Source organism: Idiotropiscis lumnitzeri, chromosome 11, assembly GCF_059441095.1.
Source record: "Idiotropiscis lumnitzeri isolate Australia: NSW breed Sydney's pygmy pipehorse chromosome 11, RoL_Ilum_1.0, whole genome shotgun sequence".
NCBI classification, from domain to species: Eukaryota; Metazoa; Chordata; class Actinopteri; order Syngnathiformes; family Syngnathidae; genus Idiotropiscis; species Idiotropiscis lumnitzeri.
The window spans coordinates 5,090,493-5,117,381 of record NC_142401.1 but is presented as its reverse complement, the minus strand read 5'-3'; the positions used below and the strand labels follow the sequence as shown (position 1 = coordinate 5,117,381).

The 26,889-nt window shown below is 42.2% G+C and overlaps 2 protein-coding genes across 3 annotated transcripts; both read right to left on the bottom strand.

The window, feature by feature from the left end:
- Positions 1-129: 129 nt before the first annotated feature.
- ptpra (protein tyrosine phosphatase receptor type A) lies at positions 130-19,369 on the bottom strand. Its single transcript, XM_088308173.1, has 22 exons — positions 18,858-19,369; positions 10,599-10,645; positions 10,305-10,386; positions 9,336-9,770; positions 5,991-6,090; positions 5,758-5,831; positions 5,210-5,346; positions 4,369-4,459; positions 4,200-4,276; positions 4,054-4,090; positions 3,878-3,975; positions 3,673-3,792; positions 3,414-3,580; positions 3,192-3,327; positions 2,941-3,090; positions 2,734-2,827; positions 2,568-2,644; positions 2,345-2,479; positions 2,083-2,208; positions 943-1,094; positions 533-668; positions 130-274 (listed from the first exon to the last, which is right to left on the bottom strand). The coding sequence occupies exons 3-22, from the start codon at positions 10,378-10,380 to the stop codon at positions 200-202; spliced, it is 2,493 nt and encodes an 830-aa protein (XP_088164299.1). The 5' UTR covers positions 10,381-10,386; positions 10,599-10,645; positions 18,858-19,369; the 3' UTR covers positions 130-199.
- Positions 19,370-20,215: 846 nt separating this feature from the next.
- idh3b (isocitrate dehydrogenase (NAD(+)) 3 non-catalytic subunit beta) lies at positions 20,216-26,811 on the bottom strand. Of its 2 annotated transcripts, none has more exons than XM_088308174.1 (11): positions 26,675-26,811; positions 25,754-25,927; positions 25,521-25,641; positions 25,381-25,441; positions 25,156-25,288; positions 24,720-24,853; positions 24,519-24,621; positions 23,711-23,857; positions 23,468-23,562; positions 22,563-22,623; positions 20,216-20,642 (listed from the first exon to the last, which is right to left on the bottom strand). In XM_088308174.1, the coding sequence occupies exons 1-11, from the start codon at positions 26,714-26,716 to the stop codon at positions 20,565-20,567; spliced, it is 1,149 nt and encodes a 382-aa protein (XP_088164300.1). In that variant the 5' UTR covers positions 26,717-26,811; the 3' UTR covers positions 20,216-20,564. The 2 variants fall into 2 exon arrangements, with proteins under 2 accessions (XP_088164300.1, XP_088164301.1); XM_088308175.1 differs by lacking the exon at positions 20,216-20,642 and adding an exon at positions 21,277-21,737 and having other exon boundaries at positions 26,675-26,748.
- Between the last annotated feature and the right edge of the window lie 78 nt (positions 26,812-26,889).

The following is a 26,889-nucleotide window of genomic DNA, read 5'->3' as shown; positions in this document are numbered from 1 at the left end:
TTCCCTTTTCCTGCAGGCAGTTTGTTCCATCCACAGAGGCAGACGGTAAGTGATGTGCCACCAAAAAGGAAAACAATCCTGCAGCTGGAAGTAGGCAGGTCATGTTTTGTGTGCGTGTGTGTGTGTGTGTGTGTGTGTGTGTGTGTGTTGTGGTGCATGCACGTGGTGTTAGTATGAGCCGTCTATCCATGGTGGGTCTCTATTTGAAATTGGCATAGTCAGAAAAGGCATCAATATACTCCTGGACAACTTTGTAGCAGAACTCGTACTGCTCCTGGAAAACGGGGTGGAAAACATCACATCAGTACCAGCGATGCAAAACTTTTTCCTGTTCTACATCATTAATCAGTCAATTGTATTATGAAACTTCATATATGCTAACATACATGTTGTGAAATTGCAACCTGAGATCAGATGTACCGTTTACTTAAATATGGAACATTAAGGAATTTTCCATATATGCTGCAAATTGTATATATCCATACATAGAGGCACAAAAATAAAATGAACAACAATAAAATCAGCTGCTCACCAGTGTCTGCACCATGTGGGGTCGCTGCAATCTAAGGCTCTTGACTGTTTGGAAAACATCCAGAATGCCTTCTGCCTTCACCCTCTCCAGGACTGTGCTCAATGCACAGAATGTTCCTGTCCGACCCGCACCAGCACTGCACATACGAGGGGAAAAGGAAGCATGTTCATAAATAACACATACAATGATAGCATGCAAGAAGGCCATTTCAATTTCAAGTCGTTCCTGGCAGAATTAAGTACTGTCTCTCAGGGTATCCCATAATAAGATGAGTTTAGAGCCCTTTAGTCACAGTCTTTTTTAAGGAGACGCTATGATTTAATAAATGCCATATATACCGTGGACATAATTACCCCCCGCCCCCTCCAAAAAAAAAAAAAAAAGCCCCGTGTGTGTCCAGTGCCTCTTACCTGCAGTGGACTGTGATGGGATGGTTGCCGGACTGCTGTTGCTGTTTCTGCACTGCAGCTATTATATTGATCATGCCTTTACCATCGGTGGGGATGCCCACTTCTGGCCATCCATGGAAATGGAACTGACGCACAGCTCGAGCTTTGTTCTCCTGGAAGGATGGAGGGAAAGTGGGAAAATGAGGAGATTAGTGACATGGTAGATGGAGTGGTGCTGCCACAGTTGGTAAACCTCAGACAAAAACGTATGAATTCCGGGTGAAATTTTAAGATGAACGTACAATGCACAAAAACCTTGACCTTTCTCTCAACGTTGGAACGCGTCAGTATTTTTTTGCACAACTTGATCAGTGGCCACTTCCTTCTGAGAACATCCTGTTTTAAGCTTTGCAACGAGGTACTGTTTCTCAATTGTTTCGCGTCTTCTTTGTCCCGCAATGTCAAAATATGAACATCATGATGAAGAGGACCGTTTAAACACCAATTCTATTTGAACGAGGAAATGAACTGGTCGACTTATGGAACAAACACTTTGCTGTTCTGTTCTGTTAGAGAACAAGTTGTGCAAAAAAAGACATCGAAAGATGGAGAAGTGCATTCAAAAGTTTAGAGAAGGCCAAATTAAATTCACTTGTGAAGATTATAGTACATTTTAGGTTCATTCTAAAAATTCACCCAAACTCTCACTATTGCTAACTTTACGTGAGAAGTATACAGCACGACGCCCAACCACTTAGTTTGCTCCAAGAAATCAGGTGTGTCAATAATATATTTTATTTACTAAAAATACTGTTTCTGTCAGTATATTTGTTTTGTCTTTTTGCCCTCTCTTGTGTACTTATTAAGAACAAAAGAGTATCTTTTGTTCATTTATCTCTGCCAGTAATATTATGAAAAGCAGTTCACCACTCTACCACTAGAGGGCAATAGTTACAATTAACCTGCGTATCACCCCGTTGCCATTCATGCAACAGAATAATAGTCGTGTGTTCAACTAAGCAGGTTCACATTAAGTACAATTGTGAGTAATTTGATACAAATGAATCATTATTTTAGTGCTATATAAAGTTTGGGAGATTTTGTTTGGGTTGGGGGGGGGCAATAAGTGCATGGAACATCTGTTAGCTCATTTCTATTTACCCTGTTGTTGGTCACCAGGAGGTCACGCACTGTGTAGCTCTCGCTCTCTTCCTCCCTTTTAAGTTCAATGGCGATGTCCCCAAAGGCCACGACTCCATCACTGGGCCAATACTGAGCGCACTTTTCCTGGGGGAGAGGGGGGGGGAGCAAACGGCAAAACCAGTCATGCCATCAGTATCGCCTTCGGATGTCTTTTATCATCATTACGTCTGCTCGATAGACCAGCAATGATGGATATTCCACATTGCGCAATTGCACACACCTGCCCTCTCTCCTCCAGCTCAGTAAGCATGACGATTGAGCAGCTTCTCCATTCCCAGATCATCCTCCAGAAGTCCTCAATGGTGTGCTGTAGGGGGCCTTGGCTTGCCATGTACGAGTCTTTCTGACGATAGCCCTGCAAAGAGCGAGAGATGGACGGGGCGGTTTCATGGAAGAAATAGAGAACAAGAAAGCTGCGAGGATGCAGCAGCTTTGGCACTCACATCAATGAAAGAGGCATTGACATAGTCAGTGTTCTCCTCCCCTCGTTTGACTGGAATGATCACTCTGTTGAACTCGTCTAAGAAGAGAGCAACGCACAACTGCGTTGAGTGTTCAAAAAAAACAAAACAAAAAAAACAAGGCACGGAAAATGTCTTCTTTACTCACATGGAATGATCTGTAGTACTCTGTTCTTTTTCATGTTGGCAGGCAGATTGCCCGTTCTCATCTTGTCATTCTGGATCTTGATGGATGTCAGTTTCTAGAAGTCAGAGGATATTAAGCAATCAATGAGCTTGAGAAAACACACACGTTATTTAAATTCAAGACAGAGATGTCCGCGGGCATTGGATGAAAACCAACGCATGCACCAACCTTGAATTCAGCCTCCAAACCACTGCAGCCGGCTCCCGGCGAAGGCGCGTACAGTTTAGCCAGGTGGGACTCCAGAGAGGTCACCTCCAGCTCAGTGTCTCCGTACAAATAGTGTTCTAACAACGCTTGGAAGATGAACACGTACTGCATCTGTGAGAGGTAAAATAATGATGGGGAAAAAAAATGCACTGGAGTTGGCCTCAAGGTGAATTACATTTCTAAAGTTTGTTTTGCTCCAGAGCGCGACTTACATCCGTCTGGACCATCTGACATCGCTGGGCTCTAATTCGGGTGACGAAGCCGAACACATCCACCTTCCTCTCAGTGTTCATCATGTCCAACATGGCATCGATGACAACGAACGTACCCGTTCTTCCGACTCCCGCACTAGCATGGACGTGGTGACAACCTCTTGTGAAATGTCCGGACAGCATGGCAACAAACGAAAACACCGCAATGAGTCAGAGACTTACCTACAGTGGACCACAATGGGCCCGGCATATTGAGGGTTGTACGTCTTGACTTTCTTGAGAAACTTCAGCATACCAATCGGGGTGAATGGAACACCGAAATCCGGCCAGCTGGTGAAATGGAACTGAGTGACGAGCCTTTGGGGCTTTTTGCCAGATACATCCCCAACCTGAGATACGATGAAAGCAGATCCGGTCAGTATCATGAAGTCGCGTCACCATCAGTATACCATCCACCAACGACAGAGGGCCTCACTCTTACCAGTTGGATGCAAAACTTGCGGATGGTGTAATCGACGAGAACCATCGTATCCTCCACGGAAACGCGGATGTTCCCGTATGTCCAACAGCCCTGGTCCGGCCAGTACTGGGCACACTTGCACTGAAATGCAAAAGCAGCCTTGTCAAACCAAGTCACAATTTCACTCGGGACTTCTGGACGGACAAACTAGAAATGATCCCGCTACCTCTTTTCGCTCCTTCAGATTGGTCACCATGACAATGGTGGCTGTGTTCTGCTCCCAGATCATCCTCCAATAGTCATTTACGGTTTCCTCCTTCGGTCCTGAGAGTAACGACGGAATTACAGACGAGTCGGAGAACCAATTGTGATACTATAAATCTTGTTCCAGGGATATGTTACCTTGAGCTGCGATAAACTTATTCTTCTCCTCGTAACCCTGCAAAATGCAGGAATGAAGGAGACGACAAGGAGAAAAAAGGGGGGGATTAATTTCAAGTCAAAGCACACAACAAACACGGTGAAATGAATATTATTGTTGTACAAACATTTATAAAGGAGGCATTGATGAAGTCGGAGTCTGGTACTCCTTCCAGAGATGAGAGATGCACCCTGGAGTGGTCATCTAAAAAAACAGGAAAGGTTTCAAACACCTATTGCAACATTTCCCACTTAGGTCAAAAGGGACGATGTTGCGGTGTTTAGTGGTTTGCTTACATGGCAGGATGTTGACATATCGGTTCTTTTCTTTATTCTCTTCCTTGGATGCTGCGTCACACGTTGCCTGAATGGGGCAGACTGGAAGGGCCTGAACATGGAAAAATTTATGCGCGTAAGATAACAGAAGAGTGCCAAGATTAATACTGGCTTCCAGTCTTTGAGACATTATTTTGTGTGTGTGTGTGTGTGTGCGTGAGACATGTAAACATTTCATTTCAGCCAAAGGATTTTTTTTCTTTGAGTGTGATTTCTGCACATGTACAGTATTTAAAACTTTGCCGAAAATTACCCAACCGCCGCCATTATGCATTTAGATTGTGCGAGGGATGCTGACATTGGTAAGAAAAATGGGTAGAAAAAAAATCTCTGCCGTCTTATAACTTTTGGTCTAATACGACTAATATTTTTTGTGGCTTTGGGATGAATAAAATTACAAATTTTTGCACTAAATATTGATTTATAGTTTGACAGTTTAGTGCTGTCCTTAAATGGTATTTTTTTTTATGCCGAGCAAAAATAAAACGGATCTTTGACGTCTTTAGCCGTCAACGGCAGTAAATGAGTTAAAAGAACATTTTTATTATACGCCAGGTTAGGAAGTGCTTCGTGGTATGTGGCTCCTCAGAAGCCCTGATGAAAAACTGTGGACCCCTTCATCTTTTAAAAATCCCTGCGTCATAAACTTTTTGTTCCATTAAATGCATCACAACTTTTGGTTGAAATTGTTGGCTATAGAACTAAACTAATCATGTTGGACCTTTAAGCAAAATGTACACTAGAGGTGTAAGCAGTTCGGGTGCGGTGGGTGTTGAGGGTCGGGGGGGATTAGTCGGCGTACATTGAACTCCTCCCTGAATAGCTTGTTGTCATCAGCCATGCGACGATTCATTTCTTCCTCAAGCTTGTCTACAGGAAGGGGTGGGTACTTCCTGTTTGTGCTGGGCGAACGGGCCAATAGCGGCACACTCTGGAGTTCTGCACCGGGTACCAAGCAAAGGAGATATAAGTGATGAATTAGGTGTGAGAGAGAGAGAGAGAGAGAGAGACAACAAAGTCGACAAACGGTGGAAATACACAATCTTTGTTTAGTTTGTTCAACTTTATTTTCTTAATAACGCCGCCAGAGGGCGCTGTGACTCAATACTGGTAACGTGTTTGTAGAGAACAAAAGCCTTCTGCCAACAGTCAATGAAACGTTATCAGTTCAGGGAGCCAGATCAATCGAATGTTAAAATAAGCAATGCAGGCTAACAAGCTGGAACAAGCCGCCATACACATTAGCTGATATTTCACCAAAATAAAAGAATACTTGCCTAGTGTGCGGTTACATTTGGTGCCATATGTCAAGATACGAACATATGCAGACAAACAAGCAAATGCTTTTACCTGTATCATCTGATCTTCCATTGGTCAATCTGAAAGAGTTGGAGTGGCTTCCCGCCTGCTTGTATTTTTTAAACCTGTCAGTTAACATAAAACAAAATGGTGACGCACTCACCAAGTGACATCAATGCATTTTCCTTGCAAAGCAATCGATTGTTGACCATCAGCAATTGCCATTTCAGACCGTCACGTCACATGAGGTCTCCGACTCGAGAATCTTTTTGCATTCCACTAACCTGAGCATGTAGAGGATGATGATGATAAAAATAATGACCAACAAGGAAGACAGGGCCACCATCACCGCTATGATTGGCATGTCATCAGAAGGGTTGTTGTCTTGGTGAGGGACAAAAAGAGGAAAGGGTTCGAGACAGTCAGTGTGATAGGTTGGCAATATTGCTAGTTTATTACCGTAGCAGATGCCTCACTGTGATAAAAAATAAATAAATAACCGAATGTAATTAACCTAAACTGTGAAACCTATGGAGTAAGGTCGGGTTCTTAAACCTGACTAATTACCAGCTACTACACCACGAGAAGAGCTCTGCGAGTCCCCGAGAGCCATATCCTAACACACATGATGCAAATAATCAAGAGATTATTTGCTGGCTGATGAGCTGATCGTTTGAATCAGGTGTGTTGGCGTGCGGAGGGATCTAAAGACAGGCAGGATTCCACCAATACATTTTACTCCCGCTTAGCCCTCATTTCATCCGCTATTTCTCAGATGTTTACCGGGTGTGTCCGAGGTGAGAGCGTTGTAAAAATGGCTGTATGGAGGGAAAAAAAAAGAAAAACATCTCCAGGAACGCACTTGAAACGCGATACTGGCTAGGAAGTGTTTCCTTGTTCATCACCCCCCCACTCCCAAACCTGTTTAAGGACAAATCCACTCTCTGGCCCTCACGATGACAAAATTGTGACAGCCGAAAATCCAAGACAGAGAACTTGTCTTACTAAAAAAAAAAAAAAAAAAAAAATCATGTAGGAGATTACGGTGTTTCTGCCGTTTCATTAAAAAAAAAAATACAGTGTAAATTCAACTATATGAGATAAATGATCGTTATGACTAATTTTTTATGACAACATTCTCTACATCATAACATGTCACTTAGCTTTAATGTGCAAATGAAAGAAACACGAGTGCCAAACAGTGATTTCTAGATTGTTCCTTTCTGTAATGGTTATGTGTGTTAATATTTAATTAGCTTCCTAAAAGAAAAAAAACAAAACAAGTGCAACACGGTGTCTCTTAGAGCAGATAAATTGCACTTTAACAGAGGGTCAACTCCGTGCCTCTGTGACTCGTCACAAGCAAAGTGATGGCAGACAGAGGATGACTGTCTAAAGTAATGAAACATTTAGGACGTTTGCTGTGAATTCGGCATGAATTATTCACAGCATAAATGTTAAATGATCTCCCCATGTCAGAGGTATGAGAATCATTTTCCTCTGCGCAGACTTGTCTCGTGAAGGGACATTGCCAATTATGGTTGTGGACACTCAACATTAACTCATTCACTAACTGCCGAGTAAAAAAAAAATAAAAAGAAATTTGGACGTCGTTAGCCGTCAATGGCAGTCAATGATTTTTTTTTTTTTTTTAACTTATGGCTGGTGACTAGTATGCATACATTTCCATGACACGGCCAAGTTACCTCGCACTCATCATGTTCCGTCCAACCTTTTCACTGCAACAGTTAACACAAAAGGACATGAGTTTCGCCTGACCAACAACAGGAGTTTGTATAAAACAGTACGCTGGCTGCTGTTTGCGTACCGGCTGCTCTGTAAGACACACTAAGCCGCAACAAAAGAAGAGAATTCTCTAGACAAACGTATGGCAGTGCTGACAACGCAGGGACAAAATTGTCAACTCGATATTCAAGAAAGCTCTTCGGCCGTCACGCGCGTCAGAGAATGGACCATTTGAGCCAGCTATGTAACATTTTCACACACAATTCCCAGCGCTTTGCAGTGTTCACCCTCTGACAATGTGCACACTGAGGAAAAGAAGAGCGCAGCAGGCTGCGAACATCATGTGGACCTGACACAGCCTTTCGGCATTTAATAGACTCGGCAAGGATTCCACAAAAGGCGCTCAGACGGCCAGACGGTGACAATGGAGAAGTTATGAATCACCTCAGAACCCCAAAGTGATCACAAAGTTGACATACCACGCAGTGAAAGCCGCAAATCAACATCGGTAAAAGTAGCGAGGACCGCTGTTGCTATAGTTGCAGCACGCAAACTTAAATGTTAGCAATTCTCATGTGAGGGAAAGAACCGTCTTTTCAAACAAGAGCTGAAGTTCAGATGGATCGAGCTTTGCCTCTTATGGATGATCGCTTAAATGGAGGCCTGTCACGGCAGGATATTTCCAGAACCGCTACAACATCTAAAAGCGGAAGATCTAAAATATTAAAAGTCGACTCTTGACCAGAAAGTGTGCTTGGCTTTTCTCTCTTGCTGCTACTTTGACAGCTTCCACAAAAGACACTCAGAAAATCGTGTTGTACTCATACGGCCCAGCGAAAAGCCACCAACACATTTGGAGAATTATTTTTGTCCGAGGAAAGCTACATGTATTATTCTGGGCGATAGGTGAGAAACACGCTGCCTTCACTTCCAGACATGGCAACTGCGGAAGATAAAACGAGGCCCTTGGAAAATGATAAGACATAAACGAGGAACTGATATAAATTCACATGACGTCTGAATCAACTTGGAACAATGACAGCTAATACGAGAATGGCAACACGTTCTAGTCATCCACGAATACCACACCATGAAGACAAAGCCCACATCGCGGTGAAGTGTTTTTCCACTGGAGAAAAATGAGTCACTTCCTCTTAGGTCACATGAGAACAGAGTATTATCTTGCTGCTCCGTGGAACTCGGAGGGATACTCTCGGTGGAGGACATGCAATTTGTTGATGCCTACACTCCTTTATGACTTTTGAAGGACGGGAGGATCCAGCCATCAATTTTGTTCAAAGTCAAGGGGGGGGTTCTACCCTCATTCAGGGAGAGAGGTGGGATACACCCTGGACTGGTGGCAAGCCAACCTTTTTTGCAAAAAGGGGCGTGGCCGCCGTCTTTGGAAACCTTATCTCAGGAACTACTGGGCCAATCTTCACAAAATTTGACATTTTGACCTAGAATTTGACCTCGAAACTTACCTAGTGGATCACAGGTTCACAAATAGCCTTAAAAAACTTTTAGAGAGCAATAAGGAGTTAAAAGTATCCATACACCCAGATAATCATTCAATAATTGATCATTGAAGTTTCATTCAAATCAAAATCTGCTTGGATAAACCCACTGGGTGCTTTGGCATATTTTTTCCTCAGCTCCTACGCGAGGTAAGGAAGCAGAGGTCAAAGGTCAAAATCGGCACACGTGAACACCTGGATTGATCCCCAAGGGTCATATCGGCACATGTTAAGAAATTAGTCGCAACTTTCGTATTCCTCACTTATCAATCACCATGTGACGACTACTCTTATCAGTGAGACTGTTGAAAAAAGAAAAAAGAAAAAAGAAAAAGGAATGATGACAAGTCAGGCACTAGTACTCACCGTGCGGGCTACCATCTGGGGTGTAATCCATGCCAGGATCTGCAGTGGACTCTGTTTCCATGGTCATGTCATCATCTTCAATATAGGTTTCGGGAGTAGGGGTGTCTGCGATGGCTGGGGTGGTCCCATTCTCGCCCACCACTGAAGTGGTTGGAGAGGGAGTCTCTGGGCTGTGCGTTGACAGAGGGCCGTGAGTTGGACTTTGAGGTGGGGGAGGGGCAATTGGCGCCAGCCTTATAGTGGCATTGGGACCTTCCACCCGGACATCGTCGGCACCCGCCGGACTTGCTATTGTTGTTGTTGTGATCGTCGTCGGGGCGGCTCCAAGGGGCAGGGTTGCGGGTGCCGCTGTGGGGGACAGGGTGGGTGCGACTGTGCTGTTGACGACTGGTGCGGTGGGGGGTTGTGTTGCCGCTGCAGAAATATTTGGAGCACCTAGAGAAATAATGGGGCAATTAGTCAAGTGGCTTTCGCTAAATTATTTCCAAGAGGTTAATACCATGTTTCAGATACAATCTATCCACTTAAGATGTCTTCCCAGCTGATTTAAGACTCTACTAAGTCACGTCATTATCCTTTATCCTGACTGAGGGATTAAAGTGTTCCCCGGCTAAATTGTGGTTAATTGTTTGCACCCTCGTAGGTTTTTAACTAATGGTTTGGCAAGTTTTATATGCCTCCAGTAGGTCCCATCTTGATCTACTTGAAGAGCAAGAAGAAGAGGCCGAGAAGGTCCCCAACTGAGCTCCAGCAACAGTTGCTCCCACACAGCAGAGAGAATACGCGGGTATTGTTGTATGTTGTGTTTGTATGCGAAAGGGAACCTCCTTGTTATTTTTTGGACTAGTGTTTAAAAAGTCATGTAAAATATAAATGTAAGCATTCTAATGAGTTGATTTTGTGATTTTTTTTATACTTTTCCGACCAATGTCACACAAAAAACGAAATGTACTGTATAAATGCTCTTACTTGTGACGGGGACATGATCTTGGGTTGAGACCCCGAGGGCGAGACCGAGCAACAGGAGCAAGGGACACACACCCATTCTGCCCTAAATCAAGAACACAAAAGAAGGACATGAAAAATAAGAATTCATTTGGAATTATTGTTTTGTGTTGAAAAATAATAATGCAATTATGTCATTAACAGCACATACTGGAAATGCTTTATTTACATGATGTTGGGATTCTCATGATACATTTCTGATTTGTCATGTTTTTGTCGTTAAAACTCAATCCGAGTACAAGAGTAGCCTGAGTTTACCTGAAAACGCGAAGTTGAGATCAGTCACTCATTCGCACAGCGGTTCTCTAGAACACAAGGGGAAGACGAACAAATCAATTCATTTGCACCTTTTACACAAAAATGTTCTTCAAAGGTAAATCACATGTAACAAGTCTCATTTGCGTGCAGCCATAGGCATCAGTTAAAGATGTGACAAGTCATGTGACTCGCCAGAAGCATGCCCGGTAGGGGTGGGAATTTGTCAGCAGCTCAAAATTTGAGTTGAGGCTTGACTGATTGCTGTGCAAATATTGGTTTTTAATGACGTAAATCCAACAAACAAACATCGGTTATTGACCTACCAAAAAACAAGGAAAACAGCATTGCTGTCACGTTCATATTTCCGTTGTGAAACTGACTGAACCGGAATTAAAGATAGTTGCAGCCAAGGTGGGTGACTTACGGCCACGAGAGGATTTGGAGAAAGCATAACTGCCGCTGGGTGGAAGGCCCTGCAAACGCTAATCCTCGATCCCAACCGAGACTATGGTCTCCCTGACAAAACTGTGATAATCTGTGGGCCTAATCTCATGATTTTGACCCGGGAATAATCCAGTCCATCTGCTTGTTTACAGATACTCGAGCACTGGCTGAGCCAAAAACAGCACAACATCCTGCGCAAATCGGATGCTTAAAATGGAATATATTTGCCTAATTTGCTAGATAACACTTTGGACAAAATCTTGTGCTCTTCATATATTTCATTCTTAATACATTTCTCAATGCATTTATAAAAAAAAAAAATAAAAAAATCTACTATCCCAAGTGTTGCAAGCCAAAAAAAAAAAAACAACCATTTTTTTTCTCTAGTGCAAAAAAAATTCAATTCAAAGACGGCACAAACTGCAAGAAAACCACATTACACGCCACAACTAATTTTGAGCATTAAAAAAAAAAAAATCAAGTCTCTATTTTTTTTTTTTTTATTATTGCGGTACTACTATGTTTTTCCTGCATATCAATCAATGTGCAACTAAGCCATGTCTTCCATCTAGTGGTGAAGGTTGATATTACAACTTAAAACGACAATAGATGTATATTTGCAATTTGCCAAATAATTTGTGATCGGTTGAAAAAAAAAAAGGAAAATTACCATCAACTTTAACGCAAACTAGATTTGAATCATATTCGATCCATCGATGGAAAATTGTTTGAATAATCGAAATATTAAATGATGACAGCATTATGCATGTATAAAGTATCATGTTTAACATTATCTACAAGGTGAGACTCAACTTAGTCGCATCAACAAGCTTTTTCACTAACCATTCCAAATGTTGCATGACTCATTGTTTCCTGCTAACACTCCCTCCACAGATGGGGACAGTTTTTATCTTCTTGAGCGCGCGTGTGTGTGTGTGTGTGTGTGTGCGTGCGTGCGTATGCGCGCATGTGTTTTTTAAAACTGATTTTGATGTTTTTAGACATTCTATAGAGCTATATATTCAAAAGGAAAGTACTGGAAGGATAAGATACAATAAAACAACTTTCCAGAGGTGAAACAGCACACAAAATATGTGGTAGTAAAACAAGTTTGTTGCTTGGGTGGTTGTTGTTTGGGTCGGCCGACGGCGGCGTCCACCCTTTGAGGCATCAGTGCGAGGAACTCGAGTACACCGCCAGCCACTGCCGGGCAGCATCAGCAGCAACAAGTCCATCTCGCCACGGTGCGGAACCATTGTTGCTTGCTTTATGAACTGTATTCATGTGGCATGACGGCAGGCGGCTGCACCTTCAGTCGGGTCTCGCTCACGTCAAACTCAGAAAAATATTTGTCACGCGTGACAAGCCAGTGTGAGTGGGTGACGTCATGACGCTAGCATGCGCACAAATCGTCCAAAATCGCAAACTCTTCCACTCGACGTACTTCGGAACTGTCGAGTTGCTGTGAATTGGTGCTTGGTAGTACCGTCCAAATTGATCCGGACCATAGGTTCCGGAATAATTTGATATTTTCCCAGTCAGCAGGGCCTTTTTGGGGAACGTTTTTGTGCAGTATCAGCTATAGAATATCAGGTAAAAAAAAATGCCTTCATTCGAAAGTAAAACAGCAGAACTTCGTACATGCCAAAATTCCGAGGGCTTAACCGAGTCAAAATTAACTAATTAATTTCTAACAATGTCCCTTGTCTTAAAAAGCTGACTTAAATGACAACGACAAAAGCAGGAGAACAGGTCATGTACTTCCTGTACATGTATTTGAACTTGTTTTAGCCCCGCCCCCACAGAATCCACACAACTCCATAGGGAACGCCAAATCTCAACTATTTAGTACTAAATTCTCTCTTCAAACATATTCAGCAACATATTTCTTGCCAATAGTGAATATTTACCCCCACTTGAGAACACAACACATTCTTGACAACCACGTCCTTCCCTCGATCATTATGCAAATGTTAACATGCAACTTGAAATCCGTTTCCTGTGCAACAGAGGACATTGCTGTGCAGAACCTGATACCTAATATCCAAGTGAGGCGAGTCCGCCCACAAGCAACTAATGAAGACAGCTGCTCGGCTGCCTGTGGCCAAGTGCAGACCTCATAGGAGTGAAATCACACAACAGCGAAAGGCTTGGAGTGTTCACGTGCCATTTCATTCACGGAGTGAAAAGAACACTTCGAGGTACCATCTAAGAAAGAAGTCGCCGGGACGACCAAATGTTGAGACGCAAGCTAGGTGTTCATTTCATAAGGTTCTTCAACTCTTGGTCACATGGATTTCAAATTGTCAGAATTGAGTCGTTTATGTAATCTTACACTTCTTCCATGCATCGAGATCAGAGAATGGAAATCAATATTGAATTGAATCGAATTCAGACCCAAAGAATCTAAATCGAAAAGAAAAAAGCCCTACTTGGTCCATACTGAACCTTTTTATAGAGTAAATTAGCGATGCAAGAATGAACTGATTGACAACTATGAATTATGATTTTTTTTTTTTTTAAATAATCAATTCATCGTTATGATACCGTTTAACCTAAAATTGTCGAAATCCTCTGAATTTCAACCTCTTCTCCGATTCTCGTACTGTTCCATGAAAACAAACTGATGACCTTTGCGTTTGAAAAGGTTTCATTTTTGATCAAGCATCTGCTTTCACATTGGAAAACAATGATCAACATTTTGGGTTGCAGTGAGGTTCTGCATTAATCTGGGAATGACATCATACAGGATGAATTTGCTTGACAGCACAAATCCAAATGAAAAGATTACGGAAGCGCTTCAACTTCCTACATACTGTAGTTTTCAGTTAGGAACTGTGTGACGAGATTTTCGAATAACTCAAGTGAATAAACCTCGCAGGACCTGTAATGGAGTCGGCGCTTGAAAAAAATATATAAATTTTTTTAAACACAGCACAAAAAAAAAAAATGAATAGGCCTAAAACATCGATGGTGAACTATCTTGTCAAAATAGCTTCATCTTCGGAAGTTGACCCCCTTCTCGTCATGCGTGATTAGGATTGTCTTGTATTTAAAAAAAAAAAAAAAATTGTCTGACTCTCTGTGCGGTCCAATACAAAATAGTGCGTGGACTGATACCCGGCCGTAGGCCAGTGGTTGGAGACCCGCTGCTGTAACATCTTCATCCACGGGAATTAATTCGGCGCTGTCAATAATGGTGTAGCAAAATCAACAAACCTCATTTAGAATTGCTCGCGGGTCTGACACAGCCAGCTGGAGAGCCAATAGTTACAAAGGCTTCTGGTCAAGTGTACATTAGCCTCCATGCAGCAAAAGCCTTCCCTCTGGCTTTTTGGCGAGGCATTCTGCTCAACTGGTGGTTGCAGAATAAGAAAATGGCAGCCTGTCTCTGTCCATTCATTGCATATTAATACACTTTCTATGTCTTGAGAGTAGAAGGGAGGAGGAGGAGGAGGGCGGGGTGTGGGGGGTGGGGGCTTACTGTGAATGCCTCTCTTCACAGGAGGCAGAAGTGAACCTAACTCAGGGCCGCTCGGACTCTTTCTTTGAAACAGACCACAGATTATACGTCTCCGGTGCCACATACAACAGCCGCAATCCTCTGGACTTCCATGGCGAGGGATACGACTCGGTGTCGGTGTGGTTTTCGCTCTTGCTGGCTTCATTCATCAGCTGGTGGCTTGTTTGGGAGGCAAGGATATGCACAAGGGCTGTGATTTGGGCTAATTTCACCAACATGGGTGGCCTGGTTTTGTCTGTTATGAAGCCTAAATTGATGATTGGCTGGCATCGGGGGTCATAAAAATCAGTGGAGTAAGTTAAATGAGTGAGCGAGTGGCTTTGCTCTACGTCGTCTTTATTGCGGGGAACGGATGAGGAGGTGCAAAGCAAAGCCTCCCCGCAGAAGCCACGGTGACCCTTGAGCGCTGTGCGCAGCCAAATGAAGGCCAATGACAAGACCAGTCACTTCAGTTTGAATTCAACTTGTACATCTTCCAACATAATTTAGTCAGCAGACTATTCTTCAGCTACTATTAATATAACCATAAAGGGGAGGTGGGTTAAGCAATAATAATCAAGTTTGAACATTTGCACCGAGCGAATCAGATGTGTTGCAGCAGGGAGAGATGGAAAACCCGGCAGGACGCCGGTCCTCGAAAAGACAGGATTAAAGACCCCTGCGCTAATGTATATACAACAGAAAAATAAACATGGAGTATGCACAAACTCCACATAATTAATGTGAGTCTTTCTGTTCCTTCAGTTCAGTTCTTTCAAGTGCATTCATTTAGTTTTGGATCCAACAAATTTTCAGGTGAAAGCTATTTCAGAAGGTGTTGCAAGCACTAATTCAAACTCTGCTTCCTATTCTGAACGACCCAAAAAAATAAAATAAAATAATAATTAAAAAAAATTAATAAAAAATATATAAATTAAATAAGTATATTTAATATAGAATATTTTTTTTTAATTTGTATTTATATGGCTGTGCTCTTTGGAGTTCTTCAACAATTGGGGAACCACACTGCAAACTGACATATCAGACTGTGCCAAACGACTCTTGACCCCTCCTTTTCCTCTCAAAAGATAAGAGGCCGATGCCAAATGAACAGACATCTCTGACATGACGACATGACAGAACATTTTCAAAATCCACTCAGCATTTACATTGCGCACGGAAATCTGCCCAATTCAGAGTTTCATAGCAAATTTAGCCATACACCTGAACATGGATGATGCTTTATTTATATTTTAATTTCCTGCATCGCACACCTAAATCAGCGACAAAATTACACGCAGCCTAAATCACGTCCCACAAAGCTTCAGAATTATCTCACTGGAGCTGCATTTGTCTCATCTGGGACAGAAGCACCGTGCGCCAACCATGGAGAAATCTGCACGCCTACAGGTGGAAACAAAAACACAGCTCCTGTCCCACCCAAAAAAAGTCAATTCCTAACAGTGTGCCAAGGTATACTTTCGCTGCCTATTCAATACCGACGTTTATCCACAAACTAGGCCAGTAGTGAAAAGTATGGAGTGAGGGTCAGTGACTGAAATAACACAATGTCTATAAATAGCTTGAAAACGCTATGGACAGCAGAAGGGAGATGATGCTGGCACACTTTGGCCAGCCGTTAATACAATGAGGCGCTCGCCATCACACGCACACAGGATGGTTCTCCATACGGCATTGCGATGGAGGTGATCATGCTAAAGCCTAACAAATGGGTTTGATTCAGTAAAGGTACACATGCTCAAAAGCTTTTCAACCTCCAAGCGTAGAATTTGGGTTATTACAAGTGCGTTACTTGTCCTGAGAAAAGTAATTAGCTCGACGGTATTCCCTCACTTTTCACGGGTGAATTTTCGCTAAGTAGAGCTTGACTTTTTTTTCTTTTTTAAAACTCTCTATTAAACCATTACAACTCCATGTAAGGTTTCCACCCTTCTAAAGAGTTGTCACATATAATACATTTTACTTTTAAAATAATAAATATATTAATAATAAATATATTAATAATATTTATATATATATATATATATAATAATAATAAAAATGAATAAATAAATACCAGCACTGTAACTCATTTTACTTCACATGGAAGATTAAAGAAAAAAAAAGAAAGAACAATGGTATCATGGGAAATAACATTTGGTTTTCACAAAAATAGATTTACTGCGGCAAAATGAGCATGACCCACCAAGATTCTAATATCGGACGCAGAATTCAAATTAAGGTACGTCATTTTAAACTTTTTTTTTTTTTTTTAAAACTAACATAGTTATCAAGTGGACATTTCTTTGTTGTGTTGCCGAAAGCAAAGCACACTCGGCTCACATTCATTTCTGAACGCAGCCTATAATCAGCAGCTCGTACAACAATTGTTTACTTTCCTTGCACTACATGATGCACTGGGCTCCGGTACTCAGTTTATGAATAACCAAGTGGCACATTTTTACAACATTCTGAGTTTCCAAACTGTTTCCAAACGCACCCACAATTAGGCAATGGGGATTTGGGGATGATATGCTCTCGTTTTCTGTGAAACAAATTTCACCTCACGTGTCCAACTTAGAAAAAAGAAATATAGCAAGAAAATCCACAATAGAAGAAATTATGTACCAGGGAGATAATAACGGACATTGAACCATGTTAGGAAACGTCTGGACTCCTACCCTCCCTAGTTACGAGTGTTGGACAAACGATGTTGCGATTTATTGGAATGCGCTGCTTCTCAGAGAATGTCTCCAGATGTGATGAGTCAGGATTATTAGACATAGCAAACGGCATTTGTCATTTGCTACGTTCCAGGTCCTTCCATGCAACCTCAGTCCTGCTCATGCAGACTTGTAAGCACTCCAAATGTCATCCTACAGTATTTACATTTTCTCCAGGTATTTTAAAGGAACGCTTCATGTTAACACTGGCACTTATATTATAAGTTTGCACGTAAAAACGACACAATACTAAAACTCACCCAACTAAAAGACTCTGTAGTGACGTAAAAGTTTTTTTTTGTTATGAGATTTACGACCAATTTTGACACGCCCCCTTTTAGAGCTCGGTTTGTTATCTGTCTTGAACGGTGCGCATCGCGGTGCGGCATGTGCTTTTAATCGGGGCTGCGCGTCATGTTCAAAGAAAAGGTGTACGCTCCTCTCAGCAATCATCTGTGTACTTCTGCTCACTTCCACAATTCCTCATTCGATTATAAATCAGCCACGGAGAGGTTAATCCTTTCGATATGATGAAGAGGTCGTAGGTAGGGATGTGGGCATGAATTCTGGTGCCATTTCATCACCGTTTTTGGATGTCATAAGCAATGATTTCCACTGGAGAGTTTGTAATCGCTCCCTTTAATGACTCCGACTGAAACATGGAGAGAGCGGTGGGCGTGGCCATATTCCTTATTAATAGTAGGCGTTCTTTCATGTCGTCACTTATACAATATTCCTAATTTCTCCAAAATGAATGCATAAAAAAGATAACTAATTCCTGATCATAAAAATATCTCATCTAAGCTTGTTAGTGAAAAATGAGCCTGCTATATAAATAAAGTTGTAATGTATTGAATTGTTTCTTGGCTGAACAGATACTTTAAGCAGAGCAAGTAACAGTGGAATTGAAAAAGAAAAATCCCAGTGGCACCAACTTTCAAATAGTATGCTCTGGTGAAAGAGGGGAGGGCAGACATATCTTTAAAACTGAGGGGAGGGGGGCAAGGGTAGATGCTCTGAAGGGGAATCCAGGTCCCCTCGAGGACGTTGTGATTTGACAGAGCTAATATGCTAATGTTGGGGTGACCTTAGTCCTCTTGTGGCACGCGTGTAAAGCCCCCACCCGCACCCACTCAAGTATCTTCACTCGCACCCTCTCCAAACATGCAAAGAAACACAATGGCGATCAATAAAGTGGACTTCCCAGCGAGACAGAACTCGACCTTTCTAAACTCGCTGCCGTGGGTTGCAGAATGACAAATCACTTCTGGTTCTGAAATCATCTGTGGATCTTTCTTTCCACATATGCCCCCCCCCTCACCCCACCCTTCACTAATATTTCCCTCCCTGCCTCCGAGCTACTCGTCGAGCAGTAACAAAGACGTTGTACAACTGAAGGTCTGGATTTTTCCAAACGCAAACAGTGGAAGTCTCCCCACAGTGCTAAAGTTAGAAAGTATGATACCTGTAGGGAGGGGGGTAAACGCTCAAGGTGACAAAAATGCAAGAGGAAAAGGAAACATGATGGTACCGCCGACATTGGAACATGTGTGTTGCAGGTTTGGAACAACCCAAAACAACAAAACTCACCAAGACTCCAGTAACGCCCAGAGGAAGCTCTGAAGGCGGAGGGGGAGGCCAAGGAAAGTAGGAATGTGGGCCCGCTTGCTTGTCCACGCTGTCGGCCCCGGCCCCGGCCCCTGTCTCCACACCCCTGGAGCCGAGAGGGAGAGTGGGGTGGGGGGGACCTGCTGATAGCAGAGGAGGCAGCCGAGATCTGGGACACGCCGCCGACACTTTGCTGTCACTTGACGTGGTCAAATCCAAGAAAACGCGTCGCAATCCGGATCAAAATCCTCGATTTGCCCTCCCGAATCGCCGCTTGGAAATATATTTTGCGGGCATATTTGTGGGCTTAATCCCACTGTTAGTCCGCTCGTGCGCGTCGGCCGACCATTCTAGACCGCCATGTTGTGTGTCTGTGTATGAGGAAGAATGGGAAGCGAGCGGCGTTCTCCCAAAGCGGGCAGGCAGGCCCTCTCCAGCGTGACTGTCTCCTCGACATCTGCTGATCTGTAAGACCACAGCGACACCCGCTGGCGCTTGGGAGTATTGCAGCACATCTGCCGCACTGAGGGAAGAGGGGCCAGTGGGCCTTTTGACAAGTTCAATTGGAGCCAGGACAGCAAAGCAACAACATTTGAGGCGCCCAGTAAGGATGTGGTCAGCCTCCAATCTTGTCCCAGCCGGGGCAGAAAAGATGAGAAAATAAAACGTTTATTTATTTTTACAAACCTAAAATATTCTCCCAAAACGCTGTATAACGTTAAACTGGGGTAATTTTCTGGCGGATAGAAGATATTCAATAAAAAAAAAATCCTTAAAGATTTTATTCGCCGGTGCCAAACTGCAAACTTGCGTTGACTGTAGTTTGTAATATCACCATTAACCACTAGAGGGCAGATATGGCTTGGTTGCGCTTACATTGTGTTTTATACGTCCTTATAAAATGAGCAGGCCTAATATATTTTTATATTTTGCTGATTTGGAATGATATGATTGACAAACATAATATCTCAATAATATTCAATTTGAGAGTGAGTTGTTTTTTTTTATGGAAAAAAAGCACACAATGAGTTCTTACATCAATGTTGGTTTGCACAGTATGTGATGGTTGTTTGCTTCAAAACTTGTTGGCTTAGAATAGGGAACTTTTAAACAATTAACATGCATTGAAAAAAAGTTCACATTTGGTCAAGTGTGCCACGATTAGCAATGATGAAAAATTGTGCACATCCCCGTCTTTATGTGACTTGGTGTCTGCCGTCTTACATTATGTTTTATGGTATTCTAAACTTTAACTCTTGAAGCAACTTATTCTTCTGCGCTGCTCATTAGCCTTTCATGTTGATTTCCAGTAACAATAAATACACAAAAGATTCTGACAGTTTGTCATAGATCCCCTTTTTTATTATTCATATCTCATCATAAATAAAGAGGCACTATAACTCAATAGTTGAGGTAATAAATAACCTGAAAATTTAAAGGACATTTACTACTGGTGTCCACAATTGTGACATTCAAGTAGGAATGACTGCAACAAAATTCTACAATATATCATGCAGAAAATAAAAATCAAGACATTTGGATATTACACTTGTGCGTTTCAATTTATCAGTGACAAAAGTTTTAAGAGTGAGTGGCTACAGTAGCGAGATGACGTCCACAGGAAGCAAATGAATAAACCTGCATTTGACCTGCCCTTTGCAGCTGACAGAGTTGCAAATGATTGAGTGACTAGGCCGTCAGGTTAGCGATGACAGCTCGGGTGAACTCGTCACTCGTGGCGTAACCACCGAGGTCTCCAGTGCGCACCTGTTGCAAACATAAAGGACAGTGTGTTACTGTATGTATGCACAGCTGCAGCAGCACATGTCCACATGCGGTATTGAGGCCAGCATGCTAGAGAGCATTAAAAAAAAAAAAAAAAAACAAGACTACAGAACACAGTTAAAGTTAAAGTTATTGTGAAATGCGCTTCAGTTTAGTTTCAGTATTACAAGGAGCAACCGGGAAATATTAGTCCGAGCGATATATATACTCACCAGAGAGTCTAGTCTGTACAGCGGCACAAAGCATTTTGATCAAGTCCATCCATCCAATATCTGAACCAATTTCATTTATCTTTATGGTAACACTGACACAGTATTCATATTTGTTGTACTCAATAAACGGCTAGTGAGTTCATCTTTTGTTTATTAATACAATGGGCTGTATTAAAATTCCAAGGCTACCAAGAGCCAACTAAATATTTATACAGAACCAACTTATTTGAATATATAAAAACAGTTTTCAGAAGACACAAAAACAATACAGCTCATAAGCGGAGAAGGCCTGCTCTGCTCCACTAGTGATTTTAATGCTTAACAAGCTCAGAACAAAACAATAAAATACCAAACAAATATTTATATTGCGCATTTCACAATAAGAGCAGACCAAGTCAAAAGGGTTGTGTGTCTTGAGCTATTTTTATTTTGCATTACCAAACTGTACACGACAGGTCACAAATTCTGAATAAATTCCAGTAATAAACATGAACATTCTCAGACAATGAAAACAGTGTCACCGAGTAGAAAGTGTCTCACGGCAGTGGCGGACGGCTTGCTGTGAACTTGATAAACAGCGTAAACGCATTTCAATAATGTGATGATTCACAGAACATTCTGCGGTGGTGGAGAGTAGCGGCCCGGCTTTGAATTCTTTAAATGACACTCTGTTAGTGTATAAATTGTTAAGCAGCAGCAGCCCCATGACCGTTGTCAGCTTCGAATAACACATTAATAGGATGAGTCAACCCAGGAGTACGAATGTGGGAGAACACATCTAAATAGGTCGGTATCGCAGGTTATCCATAACAGCACGCACAAAGTCGCCCGTGGTACAGTAACCGCCAAGGTCTCGTGTCCGTACCTGAGACATGCAAAGACACACACGTACACATTCAGAGAGGGTAACGGTTAAGGAGAGGGGTGGCGGTAAAAGGGAAAGGGGATTCTGTTACCAGCCTTGATTTGAAAATCAAGGCTCTAATTGCCTCAGTAAGGGGCGGCAAGTGATATTCCACTTCAAAATATTACTGCAGGAAATAATGAAAACCGTGCAGCGTTTGAACGCATCAAGTGATTTCTCATTCCGATCAAAGTCAACAAAAGGCCTGAGCCACATGGAACTGAGCCAAGAACCGGAAATAGTACCTGGTACTTCTTACTTTAGCCAATGGAAAACGTGGTATTAGCAAGCAGAGCCAAGTTGGTTCCATGCAGTTGAAATGATGGCAAACACTTTCAGCAAAGCTCTCCGATAAAAAAAAAAAAAAAAAGAGTGTCAAAACGCACACCTTCTGCCAACTCCTTAAGAAAGCGACAAGATCCAAAAGTCCCAACATTTCCAAAATGCCATCTGGCGAGCAAGAATTGAGCCATTAGCGAATGATAGAAATGTGGCACAGGCCGGCCCGAGCCATTTCAAGAAGCGAAAGAGTCCAAAGTCGTAACGCTGTAACATGAAAAATGCAAGATCGCCAAAATGTTCCCAGTGAGCAGAACTTTGTGAGTCACTAAGTGCTAACGTTGACAGCAAGCCGCGGAACCACTGAGCATTGGCGTCAGAATGTTTCGGCACCACGCACGGGTTCACGTGCGAGGTGAATGGCGTTGGTGGTTATTGGTTGTGTTAATGGATTGCGCATAAGAGTCGCCGCATGCTGAGGCGGAAAAATAGCTCATGCACACTCACCTTCCCCTGTTTGATGACCCTTTTGACAGCATCGGACACCATTTGGGAGTGATAATCCAGACTGCAACACAAAGAGGTAACAATGACTGGATGACGACACGTGCACAGTGTTTCGTGCAGGATGGAGAAATATTTAGAGGCAGCTCTCAAAGTGGGCCACATTGGAGTCAGATCATCAAGCAAATTTAACTCATGTAAACAAAAAAACAACGCAATTTCTAAATGGCAGTTTTTGTTAAAGCTGAGGTCCAGGACACTGCCCGTCCCGATTCCCTTTAGATTTATTGAATGAGGAGATTACTTCAGACGTTATTTGTCAGAAAAAGTGAAGCATGGCAACATCTTTGACCGAGGAACATCACGTCAACAGTTAAACAACAATAATTAATTGACTGCGGCTACTTTGTGTGTTTCTAACTCTGACAGCAATCACCCAACTCTGAATAGCTCAAAAACTAATTTAAGTTTTTGAGTGGCCAATTCCAAGACAAGATTTTAAAACTGATTGAGATGCTGAAGGGGCAGTTCATACTTGAAAATGGTCCATTACGACTGAGCAAAAACAATTCTGCGGAGACAAGTGAGCTGAAATGACATCGCTGTTATGTGAACGACTCATCACCTTTTATGGCTAATGCGCGATTTCAGGTACTGTCGCAAAGGATGGCGGCACAACAAATTATTATTACTTTCTCACAGAGGGTCAGACGGGTTTGGTTATTCTCCTTTGAAAAAGAAAACTTTTATTTAACGGCATTTCACGTTTACTTCCAATGGGTTGTCTTTAGGTATTAAAATCGGTTCCATGATATTACACAGTCAAGTGTGTTAAATTTGGAGAAAATAAATCGGCCATAAAGTGAACTCCGATGGGGAGTGTACGACTAAGTCACAAGTTGGCTTACTTGAGATGCCGCAGCATGTTGGCCGAACTCAGCAGCATGGCTGTAGGGTTGGCGATGTTCCTGCCTACAGCTTGTGCGAAGGGATGGCGAGCACCCTACAAAACACAAAGCATAGGAAAAAAATTTAGGGTGCGCATCAAAAAAAAATATCAGACAGAAACAAATGGTCAACACATGCGACATGGGAGAAGTGAGTGAGTGACCGAAATCAGCAACGGCATTTGAGGGAAGGTAGAAACGTACCGTCTCAAATACTGCATATTCGGCACTGTAGCTTTCGCCGGGAACGACACCTGCCCCGCCCACCAGTCCTGCTGCCAGGTTATCAATAATGTTTCCATACAAGTTGGGCATTACCAGCACATCAAACTGGTAAGGGTTCTGGACCAACTGCAGCCGGGGGAAACAAAGCAGCAACAAAATAGGATACTTATACACCGGAAATGGACAAAAAAAATGGTGGTTGATGAATAGTCAACAGATATGAATTTTTAATTGATAAACCCAAACTAAGAAATATAATGTAACAGATAACATTACAGTCATGAACTACAAAAAGCATTCCTAACCAAGGTCAAATTCAGTATTGTCCAAGAGGTTTGAAGAACTTATTTGAAGTAGTTTCAGCAATACAGGATTTTGATAGTTGAGCAAAAGTTGCAAGGGATTTAATAATCATAACTTTACCACATTAAAATGAACTCTTAAAATATTATTAACAAACAAGATTAAGTTAAAAGTTGTTTCATTCACTCAACACAAATGAGTACATACTTAAAACCTCAACAGATTTGTACATTCCCCCTTTTTTTTCCTAACAAGCACATTTAATGTTGCAAAAAATACCAACGATGAAAGTCGAGCAAAGCTAACATTTAGATGAAACACACAGAAAAAGTCAACTACATCGAACAACGTGCCGTACTCTGTCAGATGCTCTACCGTCAAAAGACAGTTGCTTGGTGTAAATGTTTGAAATATCAAACGAATCATGGCCCACCTGTGTAAACACATTCGAAGAAATTGAGGAGGATGAAAATGGAAGATTTACCTGCATGCAACAGTTATCGATGATTATGTTCTCATATTTGATTTTTGGGTACAGCTGTGCCACTTCTGCGCAGCTCTGCAGAAAAAGGCCATCACCTAATTTCCTGTAATTGGACACTGTGATTAGAGCACAGGTTACTATGACACAAATCATAAAATTCCAAATACGCACAGCAGAAAGATATTCAATATGCTCTCTCACATGATATTGGCCTTGTGAACAGCCGTGACCTTGTTTCGGCCCTTCTTGGTGGCATAATCGAAGGCAAACTTGGCGATGCGCCTTGACTTCGCTCTCGTGATGATTTTCAGACATTCAATCACACCGGTGACACTCTGAAAAGCGGGAAAATTCAAAAATCAAAAACTACCGAGATCAGAAGTCACCAGCATTTTGTAACGCTAATTATTCAAAAGTGATCCCCTCCTATTGATTGCCTTCGTGAGCACATCTTCCATTTGGCCATCTACAATGCTGACCTTTGAACTATGTTGGTGACCCCTGACCCAGACCTTTAAAGCCGTGCACGGAAGAAATAGCATCCCCGAGTGACAAGTAACTCACAATAACTGTAGCAGGTATTTTCCTGCCCACTGTGATCGTGGCTCAAGTCGAGTTAAGGCGCCGTCATGTTTACCTCATGCTCCAAGGAGCTGTACTCCCCCTCTGTCTGTTCTCGGATGATCACCAGGTCCAGATTGTTGTGACGCGTGCTATAGCCCGGCAAGCTATTCACACGAACCACATTGGCAAACAGGTCCAGTTTACGTCTGATGAAAGAAGAATGAGTATTTTTTTTTGTTTTATTGCAAAACAATTGAATCAAAATATACGAAAAAAAGAAAACTGGACCAACTTTTACCTCAGTCGCATCTCATATGAAGCCAACTCCCCTTTGAACTCCATGGGTGTGTGGATCTTTCCTGAATAATCAAAAACATTTTTTTTCTTCTTCTTTTATAACCAATATTCACTTGAAGCTAATCAAGTAGAGTGCAATACCTTTAATTGCGACTCGGTTGCTCTTCATAGAAGTCAATACTTGCTCCAGCTTCTCCTCGCTGGCCATGTTCTGTACTTCACTCAAATGAATCTCTTCAAATTCCACAGGGACATCTCCTGCCTGTTCGTTAGTTGTGAGTATGAGGGATGTGTACATACATGTATATCAGATCAAGAAGTTTCCTGTCTATCTACAGATTCTGATTCATTCGTGACATTGGGGGGAAAAGTACTTTGAACACATCCTTGACGGCAGACATCAGCTCTGGTCCAACACCATCTCCTGGAACCATCGTGACCTTAAAGGTTGCATCGGCACGAGCGGGCGGCACTTCGGAGCCAAAGCGAACAGCGGATACGCTCAAGGGTCGACAGACAACCTGCTGCCACTGAGGGCCACTCAGACCCTGAAGACAGAAAAAAAGAACACTAAGGATTGGATATATCATGCTAAACACTAAGGTTATAAGTAACGTAGCGGAGCGTCTGTAGGTGAAGCGCACTCTTCAATGATTTGTTTATCTATCTATGGCAGTTGTGTAGTGAGAAACTTGGCAGAGTAATTAAAAGCTCTTCCACTGGATGATAGGTTCCATAAAATTGTGTATCCACTTGTTGTCATTCCTAGATTAAGTCATGGCTTCCTTGGAGTAATTGGACTGTCAACAAATCCCAATCACGGGGTGCTTATATTCAGATCAAACCACCAGTAATTGGTGACAGTTGTTGGGTGAAGGATAATTTATGTTATTTTGCAATCTCGAAATAAAAAAGACAAAAGACTATCGCTATTCAACAGCGATGCTCATTCGTTAATGCATTAGGCAATTCGGGATTACCCAGTGCACAACCATCCACATCAATCCAGAGCCTGACATCTTTATTATTTCACGTGCGTACTTTTAACAATTTTTATTATTATTTTTATAGTGACTTGTTAAAACAGCTAAGGATTAAGGAAGTCACTCCGACAGTGTCGCTGAAGGAGATTTGTAGCTAGCAGCAGAAAAGTGTTAGCACAACCCCGTAAGGGACACTGACAATAAAGTAGATTGATATTAAATATGGCAACATACACATTCCGCAGCATATATTACACGTCGGGTTTACCGTGGCGTGAAAAAAAAACAGCTGTTAAACATCTATGCATTCACCTTGATCAATGTGACAAATCCACTTCTCATGACAGCCGCCATGGTCACAGAAATGAAACTCTTCTTCGCGGAGTTGCGGTTGTTGTACTGTGACAGCGTCACCTGGTGGAAAAGGTGCGCAATTACATGGGAAGCAACCCAACTACTGTGAGGATGAACTGTGCATCACCACTTTTTTTGTTTTATTTGTTTCTATTTTATTTTTGCTTGTTTTG